Raw genomic sequence first — 16,910 nt, 5'->3', positions numbered from 1 at the left:
TCTTATGTTGCCATATTCTATGTAAAATATTTTTCATTGGATTATGGACTATATAGAGCAATACTATTCAACATGAAGGAACGGTAGGAATAGTAATTTAGAACAGTATATTTAATTCCAATACTAATACACTTGAGAACAAGCTAAGTCTTCCCTGCCTTACATCTTCATTGCTGTTACATGTTGTCTCATCCACAGCATCGACAGACACTTACTAAAACTGTAACTGCTGTTCTTGAAACTATGTCATGTATGCATAGCTTGCTAAATCTTTTTCTCAGAATCATGTCTGTGTTGGGATTTTGAAAGTGAAAGGTAGTAAGTGAGGTTGACATGTTCTGCTCTTTACACCATCAAAGATAAAGACTGCACTTACAAGCATGCAATAGTGAATACTGGCAAGATAATCCTTTTTGGTAGCAGTCTTAATATGACACACACAAAATTTTATATAAATTTATGTGCAAGACTGATAAATTATCTTTTGAGATAGAAAAAGACACTGCAGTGTGACTAAGGACTTCAGTCTCTCAAAGTACTGAAAAATTTCTGTCAGTTGATCTTTTATGCAATAGAACCCCTGTACTGAAAGAATAAGGCACTACCTATGTCAGAAAGCAAAGTGAGGAAAATATCTGAACAATAAACAAATTACAATATCCTTGAAATTATAAGGAAAATTACCTTGAATGTGGATAAAGAATTTATTTGTAATCTTTTTTTTTTGTGAATGACTGTGGACTAATATTGTTGGCACACAGTAGTGATTCCTTTAGATGACAACTACTAGAAATTAAGATTTACATTTAAAAGATTTTTTTATTAATATACTCAAAGCAAATTAAAGCTTTCATAACAAATTTGAAAATGCATAATGGGCCTTGAATCTGTATATTAAGAAAAAGATATAAAAATTATGAATCAGCTTTCCATAGAACAGACATAGAATTTCTGAAGAGAAAGAGAAGAGGTATTAACAATAATTCTAACCTCAAATATTAATCAAATAGGGTTTGTGATGTATGGTTTAAACTTCTTTTTGACTATTCCTGCATTGTTTATCTGAAATTGTGAGAAGCCTTTTTTTTTTCAGCATTCTGCCTTGTACTATATTTTAGAAAAGATACCTCAAGGATAAATCATGTAATATATAGACAGATTTATTTTTTCACACTGTTTTTTGATGACTTCAGCCTTTAACAGAAATACACTTTGAGGTTCTCTATATACAAAAATTCACTTAGATAATTTTGATTTCTACTCTCAAGATCCTGTGTATTACATTAAGGAAAGGATAATCATCTTCAATCTTATAATATTAATAAATATTGACCTGAAGCAACCAGAAAATATATATAACCAGTCAGTTTGTACTTTCCCAGAATTTCAAAAGGATAGCTGACTTAAAGAAGGAATACTTCAGTTGTTATGGGATATTGTATGCCATTAATTCATTAAACCTCTTTTCCATGAAATTTTTCTAGGTAAACATTCTCAAAATGATCTAAACAGTGAATTAATGAATGCATAAATTGCATTGTGAATTGTAGATGCTTGTTGCAATAGAGTGTGATAGTCAGTTGTTTTCATGTTTCCCTGACAGATCTAGAGATGGAAGCCAAGAAGAAAAAAAAAATATATCAGTCTTGAGCTCAGACAGCAATCAGATATAAACTACAAATCCAGATGAATATTGTAGTTCAGCTTTGGAAGTTCTGGTGATGAAATGTTAGTCTCCTAACTATTATTGTCAATTTTAAAAATCACCCTTAGTACTAGTTTTTGTCTGAAACATCTCCATGACAAAAATTCTGTCCTAGTCCTTGACCACAAATTATTGAGTTCTAACTTGTCCTCTTACTACCTCATAAAAATTCCAAACACCATCTCCAAATAGTTGCAGAGAAATGAACAAGAAAGTATCATCTTATGTCCACAAAACTATCCAAATAATTTTGTCTCTGGATGAAATCAGACAAAAGTAAAAATCCAGAATCTTTCGACTCTGTAACAGGGATGGCCCTTGGAATGGTGAATGCAACATCAGGAAAAAGAGATAGATACTGTAAAGTTTATGGACAATAGTATTAGTCAAAATTTTTTTTTTTACCTAACAAATTCAGAATTTGGACTATCAGACTAAAACATTAGTGTAACAATCAATTTTTAATTACATATATATCTCTTTATTTGCTTCTTTTATGAAAAACTCTGCCTAAGCAAGTACAATGCTATGATACTCTTCATTTTGTACCTGTTTTCTAGCATTTTTCCAACTTGTCAGCAAATTACTATAGAGCAACTTTATATATTCAGATTAATTTTAAATTTACTTGCTGAAACTAACAACTCCTTTACTCTAAGCAGAGCAAAATAGATGAAAGTGGAGTCTTAGCTACTCCTCAAGTTTCTTATCAGTTCCGTGACTGAGAAGAATGACTATTAATCTGTCATTTTACTTATCTTTATTTATTATCTCATATTTGCAAAGACTTATTTTCCCTCAGCCAAAGTAGCTCCCTTTTTATCAACATCTTTCTCTTTTTTTAATGCAAATGAGTTAACCTACCAAATGTTAACCCTTTCCCCTCTAAAGACTCTTTCTTCCCTTATTTAGTACTGAAAGAAAATTATTAAGTAACACCACTCAAATTTATGGTCTAGAACCATAAATATTCAAAAATTATGCAATATAAAAAAACCCAACTTATCTGACTTTTGAAAGAACCTAAATAATTGGAAATTCAGAGTGTTGTGGAAAGCTATTTATTTCCTAGGAATTCTGTGAGCAATAAATTTTCAATTCAGTAGCATAGTGTTTTGATACAGTTCCTCTTTATTTTGTGGGCAAGGTCAACTTTCATAAGCCATCAGCCTGATCTGAACTGAGGAACTGCCCTACTTACTTCAGAACACCTAGAAGGCATGACTACACTTGAGAAGTGTAGGAAATAAATTTAGGGACTATTTACAAGACTCTCAACGTGATTTGGAAGTGGTAATATTATTCAAATGCAAGTGCTAATATTATAGACTCAAAGGAAAAAATAAAAATGGAAACAAAAAGGCAATTTATTCGTAAGCTTGCACTCTTAAATTTTTACTTAGTATTTAAATTTCATAAATTTTGAAAAGCATTTCCTTTCACAAATCTTAATTCTTTCAAGAAACATTTTATAATAATCCCACATACCAGTACAAGCTGGGGCCCAGCTGGCTGGATAGCAGTTTTTTGGACTGCCCCTGGTGGGTTTTTTGACAGAAAGCTGATCAGGAGCCAGAAATGTGCCCTTGCAGCAAACGTCATGAGCAACCTGGGCTCCATTAGAAAGAGCATCACCTGGAGATCAAGAGACATGATCCTTCCTCTCTCCTCTACCTTGGTGTGATATGTCTGTAGTTCTGTGACAAGATCTGGGCTCTCCAGGTAAAAAGAGACATAGAACTACAAAAGGGAGTCCAGCAAATAGCCAGTAAATTGACCAAGGGACTAGAGCATGTTTCATATGGGGAGATGCTGAGAGAGCTGAAACTGTTCAGCCTGGAGAAGAGAAGGCTCATCAGGGGTCTTATTAATGGGTATCCAAACTTGGAAAGGTATGAGTGGCCAGGCCCAGTTTATTTTCAGTGGTGCTCAGTGACTCAGTGACATGACAAGAAGCAATAGGCACAAACTGAAGTATAAAAATTTCCCTTTAAATATAGGAAAAAAATTTTACTGTGTGGGTGTTCAAACACTTGAACAGTTTGCCCAGTGAGATTGTGGAGTCTTTAACTTTGGAGATATTTTAAATTTGATAGGACGTAGTCCTGAAAATGCTCTAGCTTACCCTACTTTGAGAATGTGGGTTGGACTAGATGATCTCCAGAGATACCTTACAATCTCAGATGTTCTGTTATTCTGTGATTTTCAAAAAGTCAGTATTTCACCACAGCATATTTCAAGTTCAAAACCATATAAAAAATGAAAATCTGGTTTATAGAAAATTGAACTTCTGTGTTTTGAACCAACCTTTTGTGTTAACTCGTATCCACTTGTGCTGACAGCAACTTTCCTTTCAAGCAAATTACCATTTTTCATTAATTTCTTGTTCCTGTTTGAATATTACTGTGGAATTATACATTATATGGTTTTCAAAAAATCACACACAAAAAATAAGCCTCAACAGAAAATAATTTAAAGGACACTTTTAATGTCCTTTATATATATCTCTAGCATGCTATGCACTCACATGGGCTGTTCTGCTGACTTCTGTTGTAGTTCAGTTCTTAACCACACCATTTCTATCACGTTTGTTAATGAACTTTACTCACTGGAATTTAGTGAAATTCAGGGAGAGTGAAACAGGAAGAATATATTTTCTTCAAAATAGGTTGCTTTCTTCAAATGTAAGTATGGAAAAGAGAATGCAATATTTTGTATGAAACATGAAAGATTCAGAATTGAAAAAATATTTTATGATGATTTGTAAAATAATATGTTTTGATAAAGAAAACATACTGAGTGGGCTGCTGGTAGGAATAATGTGCTGAAACAAACAAATCTATCAAAGATATCTGCATTTGTTTCATTCAAATATCTCTGAATAGCTCTAACTAGCAACATTAATTTAGTGATTATAGCAGTAGAAACAATATACAGTTGCCTGGAAATCTGCTTCTTACACATTAGAATATAACATAGAAACTTAGGCTCTGTAGAAAGAGAAGCAAACTTGACAATTATACAGAAAACATAATGGCAAACCTACCTTGCCTACATACTGATAATCGGATCCTGTGTATTCCTCTAAAAGAAAAAACTGATTCCACATCCACCCTCGCTTCTGGCGGTGAATTGCTTTCCCATCATTCCCTGATGCACGTCCTCCAAAGCTTTTAGGTCTGAGATCAGGAGTCCTTCTGAACAGCATTTCAGTATGACAGGGATGTGGCAGCCACATCCAGAGCAGCAGAAGTAATAGGACTTGTCGTACTGTCATTGTTCTCCACTGCTGATGCTCTTCAAGCAGGTCGGCAATGGAGCCTACAGTTTTGTTTTGCTTGACTTTTTATGTCTCTAGTTGCTAATGCAGACAAGCAGTTCCCAGCAATTCATCTCTGAACGGTATGTATTAACCAAATCCTGAAAGTAAACAGAGAAGAGAAAATGTAAGTGGAAGTGCACTCACTCCCTAGAGTCCAACATCCCTGCTACTGTACCCTGCAGATTCAAAGCATGATGACATAGAAAACAACCTGGTTAGAAATATAAAGGTTATTCATATAGGGAGAACACTGTGAATATGTTAGGTAGCTGCTGTCAAAACACTTCATAAGAAAAAGTAAGAGTGCCATTTAAAAACCTTTCAATTTATAAACTTCTAGGTGTTCTTTATTTAGACTGGTGGATTAATATTGCTGAAAGTCACACATTAAATATGCTGCCTTGGCTTTAAATGTTTTCCACCCAATTTGATTTACAAGAATTCCAGTGTTTTATTAATCTTACTGTCAAGAGACTTGAAACCCTAGCACGAAGTAGTTTTAGAAATTACGAAATGGTAAAACGCAAGTTCTCCGGGGTATTTTAAATGGTAAAAGGGAACATCATATGCATCAGAAGAACTGTAACATGACAAGAAGAAAACTTTTAAACAGAAAGTGTTCTTAGGATGGTCTTGCAGCGTGGAGAGATGTAAGCTTAACTTTAAAATGCAGGATGTATTTAAAAAAAATAAGGGCCTGTTTCCCTGGTATCCTGAAAAACTGAACTTATTCTCATTGTGGGACGTGATATTTCAGAAAGAAGACAAGCCTCTCCCAACTCACCTTTGTTTTGTCTCCACTTCTATTTTTTTGCTTTGCATTATTTTCTTACATTTTTTCCTTCTTCCAACGGAACCGTGTTATTTTAGCAAGACAAATTTAGCCAGATCCTCTTCACTTTACTTCTATTCCAACATTTGAAGAGTAACACTATTATTTTAGTGAGATCATTTGGTAATTGTTTCCTCCAATAAATCAAAAAATCTATGTTTTGTCATCTTAACAATGTATAGTTTCTGCAAATTTTAATCAGAGTGTTTTGCATGCCCATAGAAAACAAAGTGCATGGATGATTGTTGCATTTCCTTGCATATTTTTCCACATGTGGCCCAAAACTCAGGCAGTAAAAAGCTTGGGTGTTTTTTTCTACTCTTTTCTGAGTTTCTTTTTATTGTACACAGCAATACCATATGTCCTTCTTCAATAACATTAAACTATGGTTCAATATCATCTAAAATATTTTTATTTTTTTCAAAGAAGATATAAAAAATTCAGAAATTATTCCTGTGTTTCAATTTGATAATCATGTACTACTTAAGCTGTTTCCAGTAAGACTGTGTTTATTAGAAGAGCTTGTGGCAAAATGTCAGGAGTTTAAAGGGAACAGACTATTAAATACAGTGATATAGTTAAAAGTCTGTGTGCAGGTGTGTGTGTGTTAATAACTGAACAGATTCTTTTCAGGAACCAGCTGTTGTCTTCAGATCACCCAGGAGAACATTTTCTTCTCTCTCCCAACACTTAGAAGACTAAGTAACTTCATAAAGCCAGTGCCATTAAGGACTTTAGCCCCAAGCCTGTTCACAGTAACTCACAAACATCCATTTCCATTTGTCTAAACCAAAACAAAGTTATGTATTATTTCATTTACTACTTCTTCCTTTCTATTAAATTTTTAAAATTTATTTGATTTGTGAAGTTTGATTACTATCTTGAACAATCTGTTCTAATATAAACTACTAGTAACATGTACTGAACTCTAGGAGCATGCAAAAACTGGAAATGTGGTCCTCCACCTTGGAAATTATTTATCACAACTCATATTTGTGTTCTTTTGAGTAAAAGGTATACTGAGTGAGAGAGGAGGACTATGATTTATTCTCAGTTAGAAATGTTTCTTCTCAAAGACCACGGGAAATTCAAAGCTGAAATTAGCTCTTCAGGATATTATGAGTTTCCCTAAAATTTGGAAAACTATTGTGTATGTTTTTTGTAAAGAGCATATAGTATTTTCTTCTTTCTTTTTTGTGTGGGTTTTGGGTTTTAGTTATTTTTTCTTTTTTTTCCCACTTTCTTGTTGCCATTAGTATACATATTCCATTATCCACACATTATTATTTGATGTAGAAGAGTTGTCAAATATCTCTTGGGAAACAATGCTTCAATATTAGGGGTTGTTATTGAATTTCCTTCTTGTTAAATTAGGTCAGCAGAATGAATGCTCAGATGAAATTTGTTAAACTTAAAAAAGTAGCTAATGCACATGGACTTGGCAAGCATAGCTGCTTAATGGATGTACATACCAGCAAGGCCTTTTCCCTCCTGTGAGACTCCTGTTGGAGTTCAGTTTTCTGCTTTAAATGTAATGAGTTTGGTAGTAGCACACGTGAAAGCAATAACATTTACCTTTAAAAAAAAGGAGAACAAACAAGAAAAAGTGGACTAAACTAATAAAGGCACTGAATAAAGTTTGAAGAGGATTAGATTAAAGGAACCTATAACTAGAGAAACTAGAGAGATACACTTTTCAACTATTTGGGGTTTTGGGAGGTTTTGTTTGTTTAGTTGGTTGGGTTTGGTTTTTGTTGCAGTTTTGGGGGGTTGTTTGTTGGCTTGTTGTTGTTGTTTCCTGGAGAAGTAGGTGGAAAACTCTCTAAATTTTGAAAAAAAAAAAGTTGTTTTGGAGGAAGGTCTGAGAATTCAAAGGAATTTTAATGGTTTTCCTGGCGTCAAGTATTTTTTAGAAGATTTGAAACAGTTTAAAATAGCGTTAAATAAGTTTTAATGAAACTGTTTTATCAGTTTTTTCTCCACAAATCTCTCTCAAGCTCTTCTTCCAGAAGATCACTTCTTGAACTTTTCCCAAAATTGAAAGGAAACAAGTGTGTGTGTGTGTGTGTGGGGGGGGGGGGGGGGGGGAGGGGAAATAAGCTTTTTAAAATTTATCAGATTTGTTCAAAGTTCCATATTTCTGTGTAATATCCTTCTAAATAACATTAAACTTACTACAGAGGAACATTGTGCCCAACTGTGTTCATTTATGCAGGTTTTTGTATTATTTTTAATGAGTTTTCTTAGAATCATAGAATCATAGAATTGATTGGGTCAAAAAAGACCTCCGAGATCATCAAGTCCAACCCTTGGTCCAACTCCAGTCCATTTATTAGATCATGGCACTCAGTGCCACGTCCAATCTGCGTTTAAAAATCTCCAGGGATGGTGAATCCACCACCTCTCTGGGCAGCCCATTCCAATGCCTGATTACTCTCTCTGGAAAGAATTTTTTCCTGATATCCAACTTAAATTTCCCCTGGCAGAGCTTAAGCCCGTGCCCCCTTGTCCTATTGCTGAGTGCCTGGGAGAAGAGACCAGCCCCCACCTGGCTAGAACTTCCCTTCAGGTAGTTCTAGACAGTGATGAGGTCACCTCTGAGCCTCCTCTTCTCCAGGCTAAACAACCCCAGCTCCCTCAGCCTCTCCCCATATGACTTATGCTCCAGTCCCTTACACAGCCTTGTTGCTCTTCTCTGGACTCGCTCCAGCACCTCAATATCCTTTCTGAACTGAGGGGCCCAGAACTGAACACAGTACTCAAGGTGTGGCCTCACCAACGCAGAGTACAGGGGAAGGATCACTGCCCTGGTCCTGCTGGCCACGCTATTTTTGATACAGGACAGGATCCCATTGGCCTTCTTGGCCACCTGGGCACACTGTTGGCTCATGTTGAGCTTCCTGTCAATTAGTACTCCAAGGTCCCTTTCTGCCTGGCTGCTTTCCAGCCACTCTGTGCCCAGCCTGTAGCGCTGCAGGGGGTTGTTGTGGCCAAAGTGTAGGACCCGGCACTTGGCCTTGTTGAACTTCATCCCATTGGAATCAGCCCATCTCTCAAGTCTATGTAGAACACTTCTTGACAAAACATACTTAAAAACTATGTCAGGGGAAATAATCAATATGCAGAAAAGCACTTGTAATACCTACCTCAATAATATGAAGAGGAACTCTTCTCTACAAGAACACTCCTCTGAAGAACTAGATAACTGAATTCTTTTGTTTGTTTGTTTGTTTTTGTGTTAGTTTTGGTTTGGTTTTTTCTCCCATAATGTAATAAATTTCACACACCATGTTGTGTGCTTTTCTAAGGAATACCTGAGTGGAAATGAAATCAGCAACCACTTTATACTGGAAATGAACTTGCATGGCTAACTGGTCAAGGGCTACATAGAGGTGCCACAAGAGGCACTTTTTTTTTCCAAAACTGTTATTTTATCTTTCCTGATTTTGAAGGAAAATAAGAAAATACTTTCAAAGATAACCTGGAACAGAACTTCAAAACTTATCTGGAAGCAAAACCCGATGAAGTCAAATGAGTTTTTGTTTTTACTGACATTATATTCTCTCTCCATCCCCTTTTAACTTCTGTGTTCAGGTTATAAACTAATTAAATCTCTGTCTTCTTTGAGAGCTAAATATCTCATGTTAATCTCTACAGTCTATCTCATTGGTTGCAACTATATACGTGTATATACATTCTTTCCTTACAGAGTTAATGCAATTGATAGGTATGTAATTAAAAGTAGAGAAACTTTTAAATTTCTGTATATAATCCACTTTTTCTATTTCAGATCCAAAAAAGGGTCCAGTGAACCTGAAAGAAAGTTTTGTTTAGTTTTGTGGTTTCCTTTTTTCCAAATACAGCAGACAAGCTAGTAAAATATTTTGATGTCATTAAAAAAGTTATACCTCATCTGTAATTTCTTGGATCATTACAGTTACAGCAACACTAGCCATCTTTATAGCATTAATTACTGCTTCATCTATGATGAAGAGAAGGAACATAGTCTTTTCTATTACTCTACAGAATACAATAATAAAATATTATTCTATTGCTGTAGATCACCTAGGATTGCAAAGCAGATACGTGACAAGCAAGAAGGCAAACTGCATCTTTTGAAGTCTCAGGGTACATACTGAGTAGTCTTTCATTTATCCTCTTCTGAAAGGCTTCTATTCTGTATCCCATATATGAATAGTCATGGATTTACTATTAGTCAAGTTAAATCATTTGGTTGCTCAATAAGGAGAATGTGTGGTAGACAAGAAAACAATAGGAAGCTTCTGCCTGTAGGATAAATCTGTGCTCTGAAGAGCTACAAATACGCTGAATTTATTGGACCTGCATAACTCAAATAAAAGAGCATTGACAAAATTGAGGGTGGCCTGATGGATGAGCAACTACGAAATGTAATAACAAGCAGAATCTTCTTAGTCCATAGAAAGACTATCTGCTTTGCTGCCCCAAATGAAGAAACCTGTGTCAGATGAGATGTTGAGTGAAGCTATGTGGGTAAGTATGAGTAGCCCATCTTCAAAAGATGTAAGGTAAATTTAGGACATTTGTAATTAGTGCATGAGTGGTTGCATCCTGAAGGTCTAAACATAGTCCACAGTGTCTGGAGAATCAATAGTTAAGCAATGCACATATTGACAAAAAGGACAAAGTGGAGGGTGAGAAGGAAAAAAAAAAAGATTGTAGAAAATCATCACCCTGGATCTCCTTTCCCAGGCCCAAACCTTGCTTAGCAGAAAGTAAGGAAGTCATCCATAGTGTAAAGCATGAAGATATTCCAGAGTAATGACATTTGCAAGGAGAGGGACCAAATAGCAAGGAAAAAAATTCTGACTCGGTAAAAATTGAAAGGAATTATTATCCCACAGTGATATGTGTACGTATTTATTTGTTTCACCTTGGAAAGTAAAGATCTTCCAGCATAACTGAAAGTGAACTGCCACAGTGACTTGACTTATGAAAGACTGGAATAATCCCATATAATTATAGATAAACTTGTTCTTTAAAGAGCTGTAAAGGGAAGAAAACAAGAGAATGGCTGGGAAATTCCCCAGAGCTTGGCATTAATCTGAAATGTGTTTCCGTGGTCTATAGAGACCGGCTGAAAGGGAAAAAGATCACAGACAGACCCCTAAGAAAAGATCTGAGGTGTTGAATTTAAGTTTAGAATTTATTGTTACGGCCAAGAATGCATTAAAAACAAACATACACACACACTCAAACCAAAATAAACAAACAAAAAACCCTCCTCACCTACAGTTGTGGTATTAAATTTTCTTTTCCCCCTGTTTGACTTATATCATGGCACTAGGACATGGTAAATGATTGTAAAATGCAAACTTTGAAAATATAATACAGTATATAAATATATATAAAATGAATAGAATAGAATAGAATAGAATAGAATAGAATAGAATAGAATAGAATGGAATAGAATAAGCAGGATTTATTTCAAAAAGTAGGATTTTTCTTTTATATTCATAGAATCATAGAATCGATTGGGTTGGAAAAGACCTCCAAGATCATCGAGTCCAACCCTTGGTCCAACTCTAGTCCATTTACTAGATCATGGCACTCAGCGCCACGTCCAATCTGCGTTTAAAAATCCCCTCCCAGAATGTTTTTTTTCCTCCAAAATATAATTTATTAACTCCAAAATCATTCTCAAACTCAGTATAGATGGCAGCTAATCAGTCAGAGAGGTTAACTGAAGCTATTTCTCTCTAGAAGACTTTTCTGATCACCAAGTCTTAGGATCTCTCACCGCCTTTCTCACTGAAATTGTTCAACACTGTAGAGATTTTTTTCATAGCAGATGAAACAGAAAAAAAGGTAAGAGGGAATGAAAGCTACCCAGTAGCCATGTCATTCAAGAAGGACTCAGAAGAAGAAAAATCAAAGCCAGGTAGAATATTGTATTATAGTTGTTATATTCTGACAATGTTGCATTTTGGCAATCTCTCCACACTCTTGCCTTCTCTTTGCAATATCAATTAGTATCTCTAGGAACCACACAAAAAAATTAAATAAATGAGGTTTCCTCAACAATTTCCAAGGTGCTAACACATTTTGAAGACATGTTTTGAAACTTGCAAGACCTAAGTTTTTATGTAACAAACAAAAAAGGTCCAACTGAATTTCAGGCTAACCTCTTTGTTTTATATAGTGACTTGAAGACTGAAATGTTCCAAACTTCTGGACATCTGAATGGGTTTCCTTTTGACAGAAACCACCATCCTTCTAAGTTTCCCCATCCCCAATGACCACTGTTACTGCTCTGAAACAGTCAGTCTGAAGCAATCAAGCAACAGACTCATAAAAAAAATCCTAAAAGAATATAAGATACAGTAGGTATCATTTTTAAGTATTCTGTTTATTTTTTGGTGGGTGACAGAATGACATAAAGTAACATTTGAAGAGCAAATTAACTTATTTTATGATACACTGTAGTAAAAAGAGTGAGGTTTCAATCTCATTTGCAGATAAGAAATTTTGTACACAATTTCTTTACTACAGGCAATTCGGACAATAAAAGGACTTTTTTACCTTGTTTTGGCTTTTCTTGCTTATAAAATAATGATTTGGAAGTGAGAACTCAGGCAAGGTTTACTTTGGTGACATGTTACCTTTTTGAAACCCGACAGGTTTTGGCCAACCAGACTTCTAAGTTGGAACACTGGAATTGGCAGTTGGCAGGTGACATACAGCACCTCCAGTGCATATCAGTGTATTGAAAATGAGCATCTGATGGAGAGTTTTCATCCTTTTCAGTAAAGAGAAAGGAGAAATCCTTGATAAAACAAAGATCTGAGGAAATGAAGTAAATAGTCATATAAACAAAATAATGGCCTGTAATTATTTGTTAAAATGATCAGGAACTAGGAATAACATAAAAAGGTCAAAGCAAAAAAAAAAAATTCAGGAGTACAAAAATCATTAAATTTCTTTATGGTTTTTTAGTGTTAGCTGGTTTCTTTATCTGAATTCTGTGAGATAATTTCATGAAAGGCTTTGGAACTGGGATTACATAAATGGACCTCTTCAGACAGTAAAGGCTTTATTGCAAGTGCTATCTGAGAGGTGGTTGGCTAGCTTATAAAATTTAATGTTATCCAGTTGAGCGTGCAATTGCTTATTTGGTTTTTTTCTGTGTACATATGTATGTGTGCAAGCATATAGTTGTTGGAATATTATATGAAGATAGAAAAACACTGTGGTCTGCAGGGTAACAAAGAGAAAACTTAAAAAAATCAATGCCTTGTTTTGATTTTTGACCTATATTTTATTTTTTATTCTGTTCAATATTGTATTTATATTCTGTTTCTCTGATAAATCCTGTCTAATCAATTAGACTTTCTTTTTCTTTTCTCTTTTAATTTCTCTTTTCTCTTCTCTTTTATTTTCTCTTTTCTCTTCTATTTTCTTTTCTCTTTTTTCTCTTTTTTCTCTTTTTTCTCTTTTTTCTCTTTTCTTTTCTTTCTTTTCTTTTCTTTTCTTTTCTTTTTTCTTTTCTTTTCTTTTATCTTTTCTTTTATCTTTTCTCTTTCCTTTTTCCTCTCCTCTCCTCTCCTTCCTTACCTTCCTTACCTTCCTTCCTTCCTTCCTTCCTTCCTTCCTTCCTTCCTTCCTTCCTTCCTTCCTTCCTTCCTTCCTTCCTTCCTTCCTTCCTTCCTTCCTTCCTTCCCTTCCCTTCCCTTCCCTTCCCTTCCCTTCCCTTCCCTTCCCTTCCCTTCCCTTCCCTTCCCTTCCCTTCCCTTCCCTTCCCTTCCCTTCCCTTCCCTTCCCTTCCCTTCCCTTCCCTTCCCTTCCCTTCCCTTCCCTTCCCTTCCCTTCCCTTCCCTTCCCTTCCCTTCCCTTCCCTTCCCTTCCCTTCCCTTCCCTTCCCTTCCCTTCCCTTCCCTTCCCTTCCCTTCCCTTCCCTTCCCTTCCCTTCCCTTCCCTTCCCTTCCCTTCCCTTCCCTTCCTTTCCTTTCCTTTCCTTTCCTTTCCTTTCCTTTCCTTTCCTTTCCTTTCCTTTCCTTTCCTTTCCTTTCCTTTCCTTTCCTTTCCTTTCCTTTCCTTTCCTCTTTCTTTTATTTCTTTAATTTTTTTCTTTCTTTTCTTTCTTCATTTTTTTTCTTTCCTTTATTTATTTTCTTGCCCTACCACTGCATTCAGAGGTTTCTTTTACATGGCTGTTGGACATTCATAAACTAGTAACCAATATTAGCTATTCAACCAATATTGACCAGCCCTGCATGGCCCTTGTCCCATCAGGCAAGAAGATCTTTTGTCTAACAGCTCTTTAGTCAAAACTGACAATGCAAAGCTGCAAGAGGTTCTATCAAATAGAGTATTTGCCTATATGCAAAGTGACAATGAATCTTGCTATTTCACCCTAATGTTTCTCCAAGTGTACCAACAGCCAGAAAACAAAATGCACACAGTGCACATCTTGTCACAGCTGCCTAGCAAACAGACAACTAAAACAGGCTGCTTGACAGCTTCAGAATACTGTATTACAATAGCAAGGTAGCTGTCATGGTTAAACTGAAAATGAAATCATATTTCATAGATTTATTCAATTACTTCCTTTGTTAACCAAAAAATGTATCTAATTAAAATGATATATTTTCACAAATACCATTAGCTAGGAAATCAATACCAGTGTAGGATTGTGTTTATCCCAGTAAAACTATGATTTATAGCAATATTCCTCTTGCACATTGAATTCTATGGGTTTAAATAAGTAATTATTTTATGTTCATGCAGTATTTACATTTTACAAGTACCTCTTCCCCCCCCCCTCCCCATCTTGAATCAAAGATGAATAAATTACTATCATTATTGGAAACCAAATGTTTATAGTTTAATTCTGATCAAAAGTCAATTAGGAGTCAAAACATATTTCTGTGTGAAAAAATATCATTTGAATTTACTGTGACTGAATAAAAATTGTACAAGAGAAATACAAGGCATGTAGAATAGTTCTACCACACCAATCTAGTCTCTGTTTTGGATTTTTGTTGATGTTGGGTTTTTTGGTTAGTTTGGGGTTTTGTTGTTGTTGTCGTTGGTTGGTTGTTTTTTAATTTTTTTTAATAACAAGGGACTGTTTCATTAATAATTTAACTTAAGGGGTTTTCTAAACAACAGTCTTGTTTTCAAACTGAAAGTAATTACCAGTGATAAATGATGTATTGATCTTTGCAGCTTAAAGACTATTAGAACTCTCAGAGTGTGTACAAGGGCTTATTCCTACCTTGTATTGTATTATATGCAAAATTTTAATATAATTTCTGAATGAGTGATGCTGTCCTAGGCAATATATACACATTTTTCTCTACGCTATATTCTTCTGTAAACTTACCAAATGTCTAAATCAGCAAGGGAAATCTCCCTTGTAAAGATCACAAATGGGTAACCACGATGATGCAGCAAAAAATAATTCTCTAATTCCAATTCTTTGAATCAACAATGTACTCAGACTGCCTGCTCAGTTATAAACAGATTCCCATCCTATTCTATCCCCATAAATGAAAAGATAATGATGTATATACCACCCAGATCCCTGAGAAAGCTATCCTGAGAAAATGTGGTCTTCTTAGGAAAACAGGAATCTGATACTTCTGCATATTTAAAAGCAAACCCTTTCAAATCTGTATATGTGAAACATATAGAGATATATGCAACATATCACTGAAATATTTTATATAGAGTTTCTTGACACTATGATAGCTTGGACAAACACAAAATACTTCTGAAAAATAATTAATACTTTAAAACTTTTACTTAGCTATGGCAAAAAGAAAACTCTCTTAATCCCACTAAAAGCATAACATACTAGATACCCTCAATTCATTTTTTGTTTTCTCTATTAAACTTTCTTCATGAGCTTTCTCATTTTTACCCTTCCCTCTCTCCCTCATCCCACAGCAAATGATGTGAGGAAGCAGCTGTGTGGTCCTCAGCTGCCTACCAGGGTTAAACCAGAATATCCATCCACCTTTTATTGTTTTTCTTACAGAAAATTATCTCAAATAAAGGTACTCTTTTGGGATCACAAGAACCAGATGATCAGTGCATTTTTACCAGCAGATTTATTCAAGTCTCTTGCAGGGAGGGAAACACTACAGAAGATCACAAAAGTGTATGTGATGGACTCTCCTTACAATTCTCAGGTTACAAAATAATCAGAGAAATCTGAATTTCATATCTTCTGCTAACACCACTGTCTAAAAGCTGGCTAGGAAGTCCATAAATATAGAGCTACAAGGGCACACATACTACTGTGTATTCAGACACTTGGAGAGGGGGAGGGAGGTGGAAATTTAGGAAGTGTCAATATAGGAAATGCTGACCATCTGTTATCCAAATCACTCCAGGGCAAGTAAATCTATTTCCATCCAAAGCATACCATGACTTAACTAGTAGCTAAAGAATTACTGTTTTATCCAATCTGCCCAGATATTTTTCCAGGACAGCATCCAGCTTTTCACTTCTGGAAGGTTTATCAGACTGGATCTCTGTCATACTGCTACAGACATTATTTGTTGCACCTGCCAAGAAAAATGAATCGACCTAATGCTAATGTCAGCATGGGAAGAAGCAATGCTGAGCATTTAAAACTTCCTGTTCTCATTTATAGCTTGCTTTACAGTTAAGCAAGCAATTACAAAAAGGTTAGGACTTTAGACAAACATATTAGGAAGGTTACTTGAGGTCCTACATCAATTTATTAAGGTCCACCAGATCAATGGCTCCAAATAGAAAGTAAAAGTGATTCTTAACAGGCTGTAAAGGTCACATAAATTAAATGGCAATACATCCCATTCACTTTTCCCAATTCCATCCAGTGTCACTCACCAGTTACTTGTTCTAGCCTACATTTTTAACATCAATTTCCAGTGGCATGTTGACAGCTATCCTTTCTTCTCCCAACATTTTCATTTTATCCCTGGTGTTTCTTTTACTCCTCTTCCAAACACTTGCTTGAGAAAGGCAGACTAGCACAAGAATGTAATGTCAATGACAGTGTTATCTTTATATTACTACAA

At 35.3% G+C, this 16,910-nt stretch overlaps 1 protein-coding gene across 4 annotated transcripts in view; it reads right to left on the bottom strand.

Moving 5' to 3' along the window:
* CDH10 (cadherin 10) overlaps positions 1–16,910 on the bottom strand; it is a 97,221-nt gene that overhangs the window by 58,193 nt on the left and 22,118 nt on the right. For all 4 annotated transcript variants that reach the window (XM_071555014.1, XM_071555012.1, XM_071555015.1 and 1 more), the window contains one exon: positions 4,752–5,125. In XM_071555014.1, coding sequence (XP_071411115.1) covers positions 4,752–4,982 — 231 coding nt within the window. In that variant the 5' untranslated portion in view covers positions 4,983–5,125. The remainder of the gene's footprint in view (positions 1–4,751; positions 5,126–16,910) is intronic.

This window comes from Pithys albifrons, chromosome 4 (assembly GCF_047495875.1).
Source record: "Pithys albifrons albifrons isolate INPA30051 chromosome 4, PitAlb_v1, whole genome shotgun sequence".
NCBI lineage: Eukaryota > Metazoa > Chordata > Aves > Passeriformes > Thamnophilidae > Pithys > Pithys albifrons.
Note: the sequence above shows the minus strand (reverse complement) of the source record. Positions and strands in the feature narration are given on the sequence as shown.